We start from the raw sequence: 15,541 nt of genomic DNA, 5'->3' as shown, positions 1-15,541 counted from the left end.
TAGAATTTTAAATAAATTAATTTTTTTTTTAAGTCTAATTTCAGAATGTTATATTTTTACCCGAAGTAAATAAAAGAGTAAAACGGTAATCTTTCATAACTTGAGCCATTAAGTATTTAGGCCCGGTTCGATTGGATCCTAAAGTTACATTTTGGACTCGAGTTTCTATCATTTTTAAGCCTAATGAGGTGGTTAGCTTGTCTCGTTTTGGATCCTAAGTCAAATTTGTCACTCGGGTCCGAAATTATCCCTAACATCTCGATATCGTGTGATTTCTAAATTAATGTTATATTTTTACCGGAAGTAAGTAAAAGGGTAAAATGGTAATCTTCAATAACTTGAGCCATTGAGTATTTAGGCCCGGTTCGATTGGATCCTAAGTTACATTTTAGACTCGAGTTTCTATCATTTTTAAGCTTGATGAGATGGTTGGCTTGTCTCGTCTTGGATCCTAAGTCAAATTTGCCACTCGGGTCCGAAATTACCCCTAGATATTAATGTATTTAGTGCTACTTAAAATTGATGTACATAAAAAGGAATTGGAATTTGTAAAGAGATTTTAGTGGGAAGGAAATGTTGGCCTTTGGAACAGTCCATATGCTCAGCACTACCATAATCGAAGGCCCAACTTATAGTCTACATATATATATTTTTTCTTTTAATTTTTTAGTGGAATATCCGATTAAAATAATAATAAATTTTTAATTTTTTTAGTAGACCCTCTTGTAGAAGAGTAACCCAAGGATTTTCCCTTCTAACACGATTAGCTTACGTATGAAAGCATGAAAGCATAACAGGTGTCTCGTACGAGATAAGCATGGTATAAAATCCTACTATGATTGACTTAACGCCAATTTAATTTAGATACTAACTTAAGCATCATAATATATCGAACAAAATATTAACCCGAGTATGCGCTAGGATGCAAGAAAGAAAAAGTTAAAAATCCACTTGTTGTTGTCATTATTGCTCCTTTCCCCACCTATGAGTGAGTGTTATGAGATATTATTACCAAACCCATCAAAATTCCTTTATAAATAACACTTATCCATAGCCCAACACTTTCCATGTTCTTGTGTTCATCTTCAAAATCCCCACAAAAATGGAGCTCCAAAGACCCGATCCATTTGGCGACCCAAATTTGGTGCACAACAAAACCCCACTAACCTACGCCGATCTCTTCTCTTCCTTAACCGATCAATGGGGCGATTTGCCCCTCAAACTCGACGATTCTCACGACATGGTCATCTTCAATTCCCTTCACGACGCCGTCGTTTTCGTCCTTTCTCCTCTCCATTCCATCCATCCGCCGGACGCCTCTTCCGCCTCTTCCGCCCTCCACCTCGACCCCTTTCCGACCACCACTGCGCCCGCCGCCCAGATGGGTGACAAGAGTAAGCGTTACCGTGGAGTACGGCGGCGGCCCTGGGGGAAGTACGCTTCCGAGATTCGGGATCCGGCTAAGAGCGGTGCACGTGTGTGGCTTGGCACGTACGAGACGGCTGAGGATGCTGCTTTAGCGTATGATCGAGCCGCCTTCAGAATGCGCGGCTCCAAGGCTCTTCTTAACTTCCCTAATCGCATTGGCTCTGACGACCCGCCACCGCTCCGAGTCTCGGCTCGACGTCGGGAGCATGATATCCTTGTGCCTTTGGCTGATGAGTCGGCTAAGAGAAGAAAAGGCGCAGCTAATAAAAAAGCCGAACCGGAGTCGAGTAAGTTCCAGGTGGGGCCCTCCCAGTTAGCAGCATTGCCAGTTGGCGAGCAGTTATTGGTTAGCTAGTTCCGTACAATACGAGTGGTGGAAATTAGAGAATTTCAGCATGAGTAAATATAATCGAAATAATAATAAAGTGTATTTCAATTTTATAATGCATATAAATAAATATACAATAATAATAATATTATTATAATAATTAGCTTTTAATTACTTTACAAATTAGTGAAATAAAATCAAGCTAGAAATCGACCTCCCTTAGATCCATATCGACCGAGCTCAATTTTTCCACGCTAAGTCACAAAAGTACATAAGTAACTGTGAAAAGGATGTGTGTATGTGTATATATATATATATATATATATATATAAATTTTCACGAACATCCAAGTCCAATATAATACGGGCAATTAATTTAAGCCAATACTATAGAAGAATTTATTAAATTAATTTAGTGACGTCAATATTTATAAAAGGTGACGTAATATGATTACGTAAGCAATACGTAAGGTGGTCTCTCCCTGGAGGAGGGGACAGGGATGCACCAATCAATTTTCCAATTAAATTATTGCAATCAATTCCAATAATTTATTGAGGAGTCAATTTTCAATTAAAAAAAAGTCATTAGAGATGTGACCATTTTTTCTTAGTTTAAATAAATATAGCATTTTCCTTTAGATGTCGACTCAATAATTATTTTATTGTTTCAAACGATGAATTGTCTTGTGTTTCTTTTCTTTTCTGAAATTAGATTTTAATTTTAACTATGAGGGTTTTTTCGAAAAATGTGAGATCTCATGTCGGTTGAAGATGGAAACTATGTACTTCTTATAAGAGGTGGAAACATCTCCCCAACAAACGAGTTTTAAAAACCTTGAGCGAAAGCCCTTGAAGAGAAAACCCAAAAAGTACAATGTCTACTAGCAGTGGGATTAGACTGTTACAAATGGTATTAGAGTCAGACATTGAGTGGTGTACCAACAAAGACGATGGCCCCCAAGAGGGGTGGATTGTGAGATCTCACATCGATTAGAGATGAGAACGAAGTACTCCTTATAAAATGTTTCTCCTCCCTGAGAGGCTTAACTCAGAATCTTTCTATCTTCATTCTAAGTTGCATTTGGATATGGAATCTAGAGGCCTCAAGTGGCAGCCTCTTGTACTACTTGTTGTGTGGTTGGATCATCCATCCTTCATTTTGTAGATTAAGTTGGAGTCTCTAAATTACGAGATTAAAAGAATTACTTTTAAATAGCGTTTTGAAAATATCTCACGCTATATTTTGGACAAAAGAAAAAAAAGCAAAAACTAAGGTACAGCTGATATGGTCCCTAGTTGAGAAAATGGTGACCTCTTCCAATGTCCAATGTGTTTGTGCATTTCATATCACTCTCATATATCAATACCCAAATTACCTCAAGGATAAGATAGTAGACTCTCTATTATATCATTAATTCCTTTTCTTAAATTTATGACAACTCTTCTACTCAAGGATAGGGTTAGTTATGTCATTTAGCCCACCAACAATAAATATTTATTGATTTTGTCTCCCACCTTTTAAAAGAAATATAATTCTACCATTAAAAGTTTTTTCAATTAATTATTCTATATTAAAAAAAATTATCTACCTCATATTATCTTTTGAGCATAAGCTTTTATAACTTTGCTTTGAGTCCCCAAAATGTCTCATACTAATGGAGATAGTATTCTTTGATTATAAATTCAAGATCATTCCCTAAATTAGCAGCCTTTCATCCAACAATTTCCACTTCAATATCGGTCTCCGCATCCAGGCTAGAGGCCCAATTTTATTTGATTGTATTTTTCTTTTTGTATTTCAACAATATTAATTTTTTTTTTTTTTTTGGAGATATTTATAATCTTTTGAATGTTCATTTCCACAATTCCTTTTCAAAAAAATAATTGTTCCAAGTGGATTGGATCGAAATCCAACATTTATGGAATTTTGGGGTAAAATCACTAGTAGTATTATTTATATATATAGTTGGTGTCTCCTCTTCCTTCAATCTTCACAAATCTTTGTAAAACGCAACCATCTGAGATCTTAAATCTTAATCTCTCTGAAAATGGCGTCCTTAGAAGAATTCTTATCCATAGAATTCATAACCCAATTTCTGTTGGTAGATTCCTCAGATCACCAAACCCATTTCCAAACAGATTCCCCCTTTCTCCACTCCATCAAATTGGAAGATTTCATTTTCGATTCCCCAATTCCGCCATCACCGCCTCCGGCGGAAGGCTGCTACAACGACACGAAGGCCGGCGAAGTTGTAGACTGGTCGACACCGAAGACCGACATGTCGGGGCAGGCCAGCAAAGCCGATGCGGAAGCCTCTGTGGCAGGGAAGACAGACACCGACAGGAAGGGGAGGAGTCATTTCCGGGGAGTACGGCGGCGGCCGTGGGGGAAATTTGCGGCGGAGATTCGTGACCCGACCCGGAAGGGGATTCGGGTTTGGTTGGGGACTTACGACAGTGATATAGACGCGGCTAAGGCCTACGACTGTGCGGCGTTTAGACTGAGAGGGAGGAAAGCCGTTTTGAATTTCCCATTGGAGGCCGGAGAACCCGACCCGCCGGCGGTGTCCGGCCAGAAGAGGGGAAGGGGGCAGAAATGGAGGAATATTCCCAAGGCATTGATGGCAATGGATGAGAAGTGAATACTACTGGGTGGAAATTAAATTAAAACAACCAACTACCTTTATGTTGGGTTAAGTGGAGTATTTAATTTGCAAGCTATTTTTATGTAAATATAGAGTTGTTCCTCTTACTCCATGGTCTAATTTATAACTAAAATAAGAAAAAATAAAAAGCTATCTATAAGTTTTTTATATTATTTTTAGCTTCTAACTTTTGTATTTTTTTTCTTTTAATTCTCAAAACTTCAAAATACCATATATTAGGTTTTAATCCTTCAATTTCTATATTAATGGACATTATCATTTCTTATTTTATGTTTATTGAAGTGTATAAATTTAAATTTTAAAATTTTAAAACTCAGAAGATAGAAACTTTTATAAAAGATCATGTTATATTCTTATTTTATTTTTGTTAAGATTATTACTTATATAACATAATAAATTATAGTTATATAAAATTGTAAAATAATATTTATAACGTAAAACATATTCATAAATAATATTTATAATGATTTATAACATAAAGCATATTCATAAAGCATATTCATAAAGATGCCTTAGAGATTTATCTTACTCTATTTTCAAAACTGCCCTATATTTTCTTGTTTTATTTTTAAAATACATTAGTTTTTAAAAAACAAATCAAAATTTTCCTTTTTCACATAATTTTAGCACAAACTAAGTGAAATAGGAAAAAATTAATTTGAAATAATAGTCCTTTTAAAATCGACAATTAGGGTAAAAAAATGAAGTAGGGATAAATATATTCTTCTATCCTACCCTAATTTGTTAAAATTTAAAATTAAAATTAAAATAATATTAAAATTTCAATTCTTAGAAAAAGTAGAATATTATATTATATTTTTTATGATAAGTTTTACATTTTCCGAGAAAAATTATATTCGAAAATAGAAAATTTTCATTATAAAGATTATTTGAAATGAAAATTTTTTAAAAAGTATATATTAAATAAAAATGGAGCAAAATTCCCCACTGATCTCTATAAATCTCTCGTGGGAGTTATTTTAAAATTTTTAAAAAGCACTTTTTTTTTCAAAAGTCAAAATCACTCTCTAACTACTTCCCATGCAATCAAAATAATTTAAAAATAATTTTAAATGATTAAAAACGTGATTTTGAATGATTTTAAAATTATCTAGACATGACTATCACTTGTTCATATAATTCTACCTTTCCAGCTCTATCTCTACACTAATATAATACTCGCAACTTAAAAAGATCTGAAGAGTTCATGATTTATATGTAGACTTCACTAAAAAAATATCATACTTTTACTAACCTTCCATTGCTTCCCCAGGAGCACTTGAACATTCTCTCTCCACCTAATAAAACATTGTTGTAAAAACATCTCAGTTTAGAAGAATCACCATCCAAAAACAAAGAAATTTGGAGAAGCAATTTTCTTCAACCATTCCCCAACAACACCATACAATCTAAATGGTCTAAATCAAACAACAGTAGATTTCTTAAAACAGAATGGGCTGTCATAAGCTGATAATGTCACCTCTAATAACCTTGGGTAATTTTTAGCACTACCAGAGTAACATACTTTTTTTTTTTTTTTTTTACTATTTTAGTATTTTTGTATACCATCCATGTGAACAGAGATACATCTAAATCCTGTCAAGAGATATGATAACTTTGAAGCAAAATATGTGCATTATGAATAATGTGATAAAAACTAGTTAAGCTGTCTGTGTGTTAACCAGCAATCATTTAATGAAGAAACAAACAAAAAAGAGGCTGCGCCTGTCCTTACATGAAGGTCAAGTCGAGTCTCTTCCATTGGCCCAGAATTGTCCATTTCCTTCACTCCCGCAGCTGCCCTGTCCCTCAAAAAAAGAATGAAAGCGACTTACATAGAGAGAGGGAATCGTCCATATTGAAGGAGTGATCCCTATAGAACCTAAGGAAGGTGCATGAATGGATAAGGATAAAACCAAAGAACAAGTTGAGGAGAAGAAGATATACAACTAACAATATGAAATTGACTCTGAGAAAAGAAAAAAGAGTTTTATGAGGGTTGGTTGTGTTGTGTCATTTTCTTGTGATGCCACTTTCAATGAGGTAAAATCTCATTGCAACAAGGAAATGGAAGAAAATGCCGTCTTGCAGATGGCTCTAAATAGTTCTTACCTTACATAAATGATTTTTTAGCTCTAACATTATAGGGTGAAATTTTAAACATTTGAGGTCTCGATATTTGAATACCCTCACAATTACAAGAACATTTTTATAGTCCATTGAATGGGAAGGTTAAAAATTTACTTAAACACTGTTAAAGCAGAGAATTGTAATGTAATGCATCCTAAACTCTTAACCAACACTTTGCATCTTCTTAGGAATAAAAAATTTAAGTTTATTCAATGCCACAACAAATCAATAATGGAGTGGAAATGTAGAAATTATTAAAATTTAAATAAATTATAAAAAAACGAATCCAATTTTTTTTTTCTTTTCTAATTTCAAATTAGTCTAATTTTAAAACAAAGTATTTTAGTCAGTTCAATTTCAATCATTTTCAAGAAAGAAAGAAAAAATCAATTTCATTCATTTTATGATCGGTTCTTGTTGATCTTTTCCAATTGAACTGTTCAATTGGCTTGAATTTTCAAATGTCAATTTTGATGACAATTCTCTCTCTGTTTTTTTCTCTTAACCAAAATGATGGTTTCTTGTAGGTAGGTAGAGGCCAAACATCAAGCAAAACCAATCAGCTTAATTATTTTACATGCAAATAGACTATCCTACCATATTTCTAAGATATAGATCACATTCCTAAAATATGTTTCCTCAACAAAGAGATTAAAAGAAAATCTAGAAAAGTAGGAGGCAAGAGCAAAAATTTATTGAACTAACCAAGAAAGTTACGAAGGTATTGAGAGGCTAAGTTATCTCCCAGAAAACATTTCTACAAATTGAAATCTACCGTAGGAAAACCCTTCAACCTATTCACTCCACTTATGACTAACCTTTGAATAAGTGATGAAACTCTTCACTGAAAAGATAAAAGGAGACGAATGCTCAAAAATAAAAACTCAGAGAGAGAAAAAAAAGGGAAAAACTAACAATAAAAGCAACCCAATTTAAACAAATATCTAGCAGAGAAACACCGTTAAAAATAGTGACTAATATGACCTAATATCCTAATGTTTCCTTACTACTATTCCTAACAATGTCCTACTTCCCTTCAATCATCCAACATTTCCTTCATGAGCGGGTGTACGATATCCACACAGTCCTATTTATAATTCCGTTGATAGAACTAAAGATAAGATCTTCAGATATGTAGATATCTAGGCACTCAAATCACTAGAAACTTCCTATCAAACTATGAATTTATCCAAGTTCAGGTCTTATTATCAAGAAATATGCACCGTGCACAAGGATCCATATGAGAAGTGTTCATATGAATGTATCTTTCATCACTAAAGAGTATTGAGACATTAAAAAACAATACATCGAATTGTCAATACAGTCGGGAGAAAATAATTAAACACGTTTGGTCAGTACGCACTATACAGTGCATAACGTGAATAAATTTCATTAAAACCAGAAAGTACAAATAGATAGACATCCATGGTTAGGTTCTAAAAGTAAGATGATCTTGCCTTTCCTCATGTGCAACTAATTAATCATTTACAAATGAATATTTGACTAAATAATGAAAATATTGGCAACAGATGAGGTTTCTTTCTGTAAGTCCAGAAAAATACTTACAGCAATTGCATTATCAATCGTCTTGGGGATCCCAGCTACAGAAACTTGAAGACCTCGTTTTGCAACTCCCTTTAGAAGAAGAAAGGCAACACTACTAGTCCAACAAATGAATTGTTAAGGAACAAGTGTGAAATTCTAATAAGAGTTAATACCTGATAAATTAAAGCTGCTCTTCTTTGAGTACCATCGCCGCCAATGATATACGCCGAGACCATAGGAAGACATTAATTTTTCTGAAGCATTCCCTTATTTTTCCTTCTTCTTCTTCTTCTTTTTTTTCCCCCCTTCTTTTATTGCATTATTTTATTTTTTGTTGCTCTCGCTTCTTCTCTGAAGTAGTCAACTAGCTTTTTACATGTACCTGATTCATTCCACGATCCTGAAAATTATCAACAGTCTTATTTGTATCATGGCCTCCTAGTGAAGTACGAAGAAAAGTACCCAACATGTTAGAGGATATCGTTGACAACTTTAGGTGTCAATTTCATGTATTCTTTGAGTAAAACCTTCTGTATCCTCCCTGATGACAAACAACAGATAAGAGAATGTGTTTAAAAAAAAAAAAAAATCAAGTCGGTGAACCAACTGATTAACAGTGTCACGGGCTGAAAACAGAACTATATGTTAGTCCTAAATCACATTGTGTCTATTTCATGAACAAATACAAATTTATTTGAACCTTGTGATTTTGATTCAACCTGATTAAGTTTAGATTGGGAAGTAATCTTTATCTGTGGTCAGAATCCCAAGAGGTTAACTGGATGAATAGAAAAAAATCGGAGAAAGAGAGTGAGCCCAAGTCATAGTGGTCATAAATTCAACAAAACCATCAGGCAAGGTAAAAGCCACCAAAATGGAGAAACGAAGAGCGGAAAAAATCCTCGAGAGTAAAAATAAACTTGATGAGGGCATAGCAAGAAAACGATCTACCAGCACGTATAAAAGAATGAATAACAGATTATGACTCCAAGGCAACCATTACGTATAAAATAATGAATTTCCAGGGGATGCGATCTACCAGCACCTCGCGTCTCCAAATCTCTGGTTATGAATGCAACAAAATTTTCACCAGAGAGCAACGAAACTTTCAGAACAAACAATCGGATACCTCCTAAGGACTCCAACCAAAACCTTGTTTGCAGAATAGTTCTTTCGATAACAAGCGATGCTGAGATAATCAAACCTATCTATACCTAGGTAATACATAAGAAACGAAGAGCGGAAAAAATCCTTGAGAGTAAAAATAAACTTGATGAGGGCATATCAAGAAAACGGGGCCAGTTTCAAACGAAATTGAGAATCTAAACGACATAGAGACCACAAAAAGCTCATAAATTAATATAACAACGAGATATCGAAATGCGAACCACGAGCAAGTAGAATTATAGGTTGCTCGAGGTATACAACAGCATAATGACATGCAAGTTTTACAATATATAGATATAAATATATGTATCATTCTGGTTAAGCATATAATCAAGAAAAGTAGTACAAAAACTGTGTAATGAACGTTTGAGCAGTACCGGAGGGACACTTCGATGCTGAAACCGTCATCCGTGGCTCTAGAAGAAGACTGGTCTGCGTTGACAGTGACGATCCTTCTCCCAATCCGGCGGGAACTGAAAAAATAAGCTCGTGGAATACGCATTCCGGCTTCTATGAGCTCGAGTGAGATCGCAACGTCGGACTCGAAACTCGAAAGAGAGGTGAAGCGATGGAGTGGAGATTGCAAAGTTCATGGAAGTGGAAACTCCAAAATTCATCGCGAGAGAGAATGGCAGAGGGGGGGAGATGTTCGTTTCAAAAGGAAACGAAACTGCGCGTGAAGTGGAAGCTATCGGATCGGAGAACAACGCATTGGCGCTGAAAATAGTTTTCTCTACAACTGGATTGGCCAAAAATTTCCCGCGAGTGATTGGGTAGAGATTTATATAGTGGCCGTTTAATCTTTACTTTAGGGTCCAAGCAACGGAACAAAATCATTGGCTTTATTCTTTTTTATTATTATTTAAAAATAAAGTAATAAATAAAAAAAATGACTAAACTGCGAAAAAAAAATTACCATAAATTCCTGTTCAAACCAAATATATTTGAATTCAACACGTGAAGACAAAGATTGAAACCTCTATACTGTCAATCCATGTCATCATATTAGTATAATCATATATGTTAACGAATCTTTGTTTCAATAAAGTTAATTTTGACTTCAAGTAATTGAATATGGTCTGTCCTTGCTATATGTAATGAATTACAAGCAAAATAAACCGATTGAGCGTTGGCATAAACAAAGTTTAATGCAACATCGTATACTTTTTTTTTTTTGTTTGTTTGTTGAAGTATGTTCTTGCTCTAGCAACCTTTTAACTAAATCAGTTATTATTATAATAGCTTTGATTACTTCATAATTTTAGTATATCTATGCATGTACAATTTACAATATAGTGGATGAAGCGACGTCATTAAAATTTTTAATCATAAGTTCCGTAGAACCGAGTCGTCACGAGTGCTAAGCATCCCAACCTACAATCAGCAAAATGGGAGAGTTGAAATTCATCAACGAAGTAAAAATAAAGATCATACAAAATAACATAATCATTTGTTAAGTTAGAGCATACGAAACAATGTTTATTAAATTGAAGTGTAACTTTAAAGAAAGAACCAAAACTATGCTTCTTCCGTAGAGAACAATGTAATTGAGGATATATTTCTTTAACAAATTGAGATATGTTAATGCAAGCCTTTTGTGATTGTATCCCGTTGAGACTTCAACTACTGTCAATTTAAATGTAAACTTGACTAATTAATGTATCTAGTCTCAACCAAAAGGTTATAGGTTCAAATTTCTACTCGCATATTGTTGCATTCTAAATTTAAAAATGTTATCCGAGTTAAAAGCTTACCGAGGATAAACGGGATCTCTAGAATGTAATTGTGGTTTAGGACGTTAGAAGTTCAAGTTTGAAAATGATCGATTATGTGATTTATGACATCAGCACCTTCTATATGCGCAGTGTGATCTTTCACCTGTCCATTGTATAAAGTAAGACAAACATTTAGAAAATAAGAAACGGTATACTTGTAAAAGCAGCAGGAAAGGGTTGAAATAATGGACCAATCACCTGTCTAACCATGTACTCTAAGAATGACTGACCAGTGCTACCAAACAGTGAGCCTAACGGAGAACTTAAAACTATAGGTTTGAAATTTTGAACTGTTTTTTCTTTACATCTAGCTTTGATTTAAACTCTTGTTTTTTGTTTTCATTCGTTAGTCTTATAACATGTCTAATCATACCTATGTTTTAATCATTTAGCTTTCTTTTTTAAAAAAAAAACTCTTTAAAATCTTAGTCAATCTCAAACATTAAAGAAAAAAATTGAGCTTGCGAAAACTTTTCCAAAAGGAAATGGTACGATTGAAAAAAAAAAAAAAACGATTTTGAGAAATGGAATACAGGCAACAAAAAGTTTTGGATGCTTCATGACAGAAAGCCAAATGAAAGTGTTTGACAAAGATACTTCAAAGTTTTCCTACGTATTTCAAGGAAAAATGATCAGTTAAAAAGTGAAATGAAAAATGAAGGAAAAAAAAGGCAACCAGACAGCAATGAAATAGAGAATCTAAGCTATTATGGTTGACAAAGATGGGCCCTATGGTAAAGAATGGAGGCTGTGTTAGCTGTTGTGGAGATATTTATAATGAATTATGACATCCAAGTTTGGGGTTTTGGAAGTGCTAGAAAGTGTATAACAGAGAAAGAGAGAGCTACCTGAATAATGCTGTGAGCTGCAAGCCTATGTCTTGATTTATGAAAGCAAACATCTACTTTTTCCCATGACAGACGAGAGAGACCCGTCACCAATTCCTCTAAATAACAAAATCCGTGAACAAACAAAGGATGTTAGGCAACCATGCTCCTGAAATTTAGCTGTCAACATTGGCATACAATAAGAAATGCATGGAGCTTCAACAACAGAAGAGAGACAACAAACCTTCCAGCCTTTCAGGATAGCTAACTTCTGTTGAGGTCGGTTCACTCGTCTCAGAATTAGTACCCTTGCAGGATTCTTCATAAACAACATGCGGATACTTTTCGTTGACCGCATCTTCCCACTGATAATCCAATAGTTTTGAAGAATAACATGGAAAACGAGTGGTTAATGATCATGATTTTCAAATTCATCAACTGGTTACCACAATATCCAGTAGTTAAACTACTACTACAGGAAAAAGTAGGGAAAAGTACCTTTGGCAACTCGCTTATACGTCTAATTGATGATGTTCTCCAACCAACAAAATCTTTACATGTTCTTGTAAAGGAGAACAAAAAAGAATAATTTGAATATCGATCTACCTTAAAAAATGATATTGGCTAGAGAGGCAGCAAAAGAATTAAAAAGGATACGGTCATAGTCAACATTAGAATAGACAACCCTACGTTTGAATGACATCAACGCAGACCTGCATAGATACAAATTTTTGTGATACTATCATGAAACTCCACTCAAAAGATCATATTGAATATCAAAGAGTTGGGATTTACATGAAGTAGTATTCGCCTTGGTCTTCTATCATGCGTTGAACAAGTGGAGGTTTTCCTCCATCATCATCAGTCATAAAAAGGTGTTCACCTGTTCTTCTAAGTATCCAATGGATAATCAAGCTCGCAAGTTTCTCAATAGCAGCTAAGCCAAAAAGAAATGGAACCTGGAAAGATAGACATGAAAAGTTATCTCGTGAATAAAGGGTGAAATATAAAGCCAACTCATGCAATAATCCTGATTTTTTCTGAAGTGTAAGGACCAAGACATTCGAAGTTCCAATTAAAAGAGACTCAAAGAGAGCCTGCAAAGTGCTCATCATCTTTAAAAGAAAGAAGTTTTTTCTTATGTGAATAGTTATAATTATATTCCAAAGGTAACAATAAAAAATCAGACCATGGGTTGATTTATTGTCAGAACAATCCATGTTTATGGTGTTGCTAATTTCCTCGAACAGTATTCCTAAGAATTTTCTCAAGCTTGCATTTTGGAATTAAACTATTTTACTTTTCCAAACGCTGCCAAGAAACTGATTCAACTTCTTTAAAAAATACAACGCCAACTACTAAGGCACTTAAAGACCTAATTCGTTAATAGCATATCTAGAAAACAACAAAGAAATAATCTATCAAATGCAAGAGCAGGAACAAAAATTATCTAGATACCTGCTTATTACCCCTTGAACCAAGGTGCGGGGTGGCAACAGTGACGAAGTTCACAGGCTCCAAGCCACCTATTGTACCAGACGACTCTTGTGGTTGTCCATTTGTGGATGAAGCCTCTAATTTCTTAGTCTCAGCGGGTCTATATAGTTTTCCAATGGCATGTCTTGCTACTAATCCTCCCACGGAATGTGCAACAAAGGAAATCTTCTGTAGATTAGGCTTCCTTTGAATCACTTCAAGAACCTGGAGTGTTCATAAACAATCACCAGATTTGGGTACAAACGTAACAGAAAATCAGGTAAAATGTCAAGCTTAAGACCTGACCTCTTCAGCCAATCGATCACCCATCACATCGACGCCATCTAGCGTCAATTTAGATACATTTCGCTCACTACCTACAAAATAAATGATTGAAACTGAGATTTTACTATGGTTATTTAATTAAATGAAGTTGATTACATATCATCTCATAATATTACTAAACCCAGCCCATGTACAACTCTCTACATTCAGTACAGCCATAGTCCCTACAACATAAGATCAGGAAGTGATAATTGATGCTACTTACAATGAACAAAAATCTTGTCAGGAAGTCTTTTAACAAACTGCTCTGCTGCATACCGCCAATCTGTGGAACTGCACAGACAAGTTCAAAAAAATTTAAATAACCAAATGACAGAAATTTTGCTTCGGTGGTTTGTGATAAAATGTGAGGTGAACAATCAACTCAAAACAGAGGATTAAAAACAGCCATCACCGGCAGTCAAATTCAAGCAACGCTAAGTAGGTGTTTCATTTTCAGGAAACGAAATCATTACTCGGTGGAACAGCTTAAAAATTTACAAAAGTTTCCCTAGATCGTGACCGTTATATATATATGCATAAATATTTTATTAATTCACATTTAGATGGAACAGTTGTAAGCTTGAAAATGGAGGCATATCTTCAAAAGTATACTCAGAACCTGATTCAGAACAGGCAATCCTGTCCTAAAACATTAATCAGCAAACTAGAAAACCACCAAACAAATTATAAAGCCAAAATTCAGCAGCGCGATACTTCTGGAAGACTCTTAAATTTGAAGAAACAAAATAATAAAATCAAACGATCATACGAATACAATGTTACAAGTTAGAAAAAAGAGAGGGAAATCTTCTCTAGATGCAGCTGAACTAGATTCTTAATGGATGATTAACATCTTTCGAATAGTAAAAATTGGCAAATAGTGTAATCATCATGAACGGAACAAAATATGGAGCAGAGAACTCCGACCTCCCCATTATGCCATTGACCATCACAACAAGATGATCGGCGGAGAGAGAATCACTCTCCTTAGAGCTCCAAACGTCTTGGCCTCCATTCACCGACTCTGAAGAGCACACGCCGTTGTCACAAACGCCGTTTTCCATATAAATTCAGCTCGTAACCTCCCTCTCAACCAGCTCAATTCCGACGAGCATTTACAGAAAAAAAAAACAGTCCAAAATCGAAGGAAAACGCAAGATCGAAAGGTGGAGAGAACAGAAGATGGCGTGAATTTCAGGGAAATCCTATAGAAATAGCGCGAAGGTGAATTGAAAAGGAAGATGAGTAAAAGAGTTGGTTGAGACTGCCGAGATTGGACGGAGAAGAAAGGATAAAACTCGAAACCGAATTAAAGTATTTGAAAGAGAAACTAAACGGTTTCAATTATCAATTGGACTGTCCCATTGATTTTTTTTTTTTTTTTCTTTTAACGTGTAAATAAATTTACTTGCGAAATTAGTGCGCTTTAATTTATTTCTTTTTTTTTTTTTTATATTAATTATATCAAAATATTTATGTTATTATTGTTGTAAAAATACAAAAATAGTTCATTTAAGTATTACATTTTTTATTTTATTTTATTTAAAATCCTAGACTAAAATTATATTTATCTATCGAGCTATGCATATATAATAAATTGATGACATTCTTAGAATTCATATACAATTTTTAATACCATTAGATTATAACTTTAATATCATATTAGACCCACGAAATTTAATTTGATGTTTAATAGATTTGTTGATTTTTTTTTATGTTGTAATAAGAGTTGTTCATTTAATCCACGAAACACTGGAGATATAATTTTAAGTTAAGCAAAGAACAAAGAGAATATATATAGATTTCTGTCAAAGATGAAAGATATTAATGATTAAAGTTGAAGAATATATATATTATTATTATTAAGATAAGT

General features: G+C 34.2%; 3 protein-coding genes and 1 long non-coding RNA gene across 4 annotated transcripts; 2 read left to right on the top strand and 2 right to left on the bottom strand.

Annotated features, from left to right (window-relative positions):
- The first annotated feature begins 1,102 nt into the window (after positions 1–1,102).
- Positions 1,103–1,916, top strand: LOC111810515 (ethylene-responsive transcription factor 2). Its single transcript, XM_023697222.2, has one exon. It carries the CDS (start codon positions 1,103–1,105, stop codon positions 1,781–1,783), a length of 681 nt encoding a protein of 226 aa, XP_023552990.2. The 3' UTR covers positions 1,784–1,916.
- A 1,713-nt stretch (positions 1,917–3,629) lies between these two features.
- On the top strand, positions 3,630–4,549 carry LOC111810516 (ethylene-responsive transcription factor ERF106). The gene has a single exon (XM_023697223.2). The coding sequence runs from the start codon at positions 3,804–3,806 to the stop codon at positions 4,395–4,397; it is 594 nt and encodes a 197-aa protein (XP_023552991.1). The 5' UTR covers positions 3,630–3,803; the 3' UTR covers positions 4,398–4,549.
- Positions 4,550–7,885: 3,336 nt separating this feature from the next.
- LOC111810517 (uncharacterized) lies at positions 7,886–10,059 on the bottom strand. Its single transcript, XR_002817399.2, has 4 exons — positions 9,641–10,059; positions 8,816–8,874; positions 8,270–8,637; positions 7,886–8,186 (listed from the first exon to the last, which is right to left on the bottom strand). It is a non-coding gene; the product is annotated as an uncharacterized LOC111810517 (long non-coding RNA).
- A 416-nt stretch (positions 10,060–10,475) lies between these two features.
- LOC111810340 (lipid droplet phospholipase 1) lies at positions 10,476–15,031 on the bottom strand. Its single transcript, XM_023697051.2, has 11 exons — positions 14,596–15,031; positions 13,892–13,959; positions 13,648–13,718; positions 13,324–13,566; positions 12,661–12,824; positions 12,523–12,578; positions 12,364–12,416; positions 12,110–12,230; positions 11,887–11,984; positions 11,018–11,141; positions 10,476–10,637 (listed from the first exon to the last, which is right to left on the bottom strand). Exons 1-10 carry the CDS (start codon positions 14,730–14,732, stop codon positions 11,070–11,072), a joined length of 1,083 nt encoding a protein of 360 aa, XP_023552819.1. The 5' UTR covers positions 14,733–15,031; the 3' UTR covers positions 10,476–10,637; positions 11,018–11,069.
- Positions 15,032–15,541: the final 510 nt, after the last annotated feature.

The sequence above is a fragment of the Cucurbita pepo genome, chromosome 14, assembly GCF_057944985.1.
Source record: "Cucurbita pepo subsp. pepo isolate OVF chromosome 14, ASM5794498v1, whole genome shotgun sequence".
NCBI lineage: Eukaryota > Viridiplantae > Streptophyta > Magnoliopsida > Cucurbitales > Cucurbitaceae > Cucurbita > Cucurbita pepo.
This window is presented reverse-complemented; position numbering and strand designations above follow the sequence as displayed.

What these genes read in the sequence shown, in the direction of transcription:
- LOC111810515 (XM_023697222.2), top strand. Translation starts at nt 1,103, where the DNA reads ATGGAGCTCCAAAGACCCGATCCATTTGGCGACCCAAATTTGGTGCAC.
- LOC111810516 (XM_023697223.2), top strand. Translation starts at nt 3,804, where the DNA reads ATGGCGTCCTTAGAAGAATTCTTATCCATAGAATTCATAACCCAATTT.
- LOC111810340 (XM_023697051.2), bottom strand. Translation starts at nt 14,732, where the DNA reads ATGGAAAACGGCGTTTGTGACAACGGCGTGTGCTCTTCAGAGTCGGTG. An exon ending in GTGATCGATTGGCTGAAGAG is followed by an intron (nt 13,567 to 13,647) that starts GTCAGGTCTTAA and finishes TGAACACTCCAG; the next exon opens with GTTCTTGAAGTGATTCAAAG. An exon ending in GTATAAGCGAGTTGCCAAAG is followed by an intron (nt 12,231 to 12,363) that starts GTACTTTTCCCT and finishes TTGGATTATCAG; the next exon opens with TGGGAAGATGCGGTCAACGA.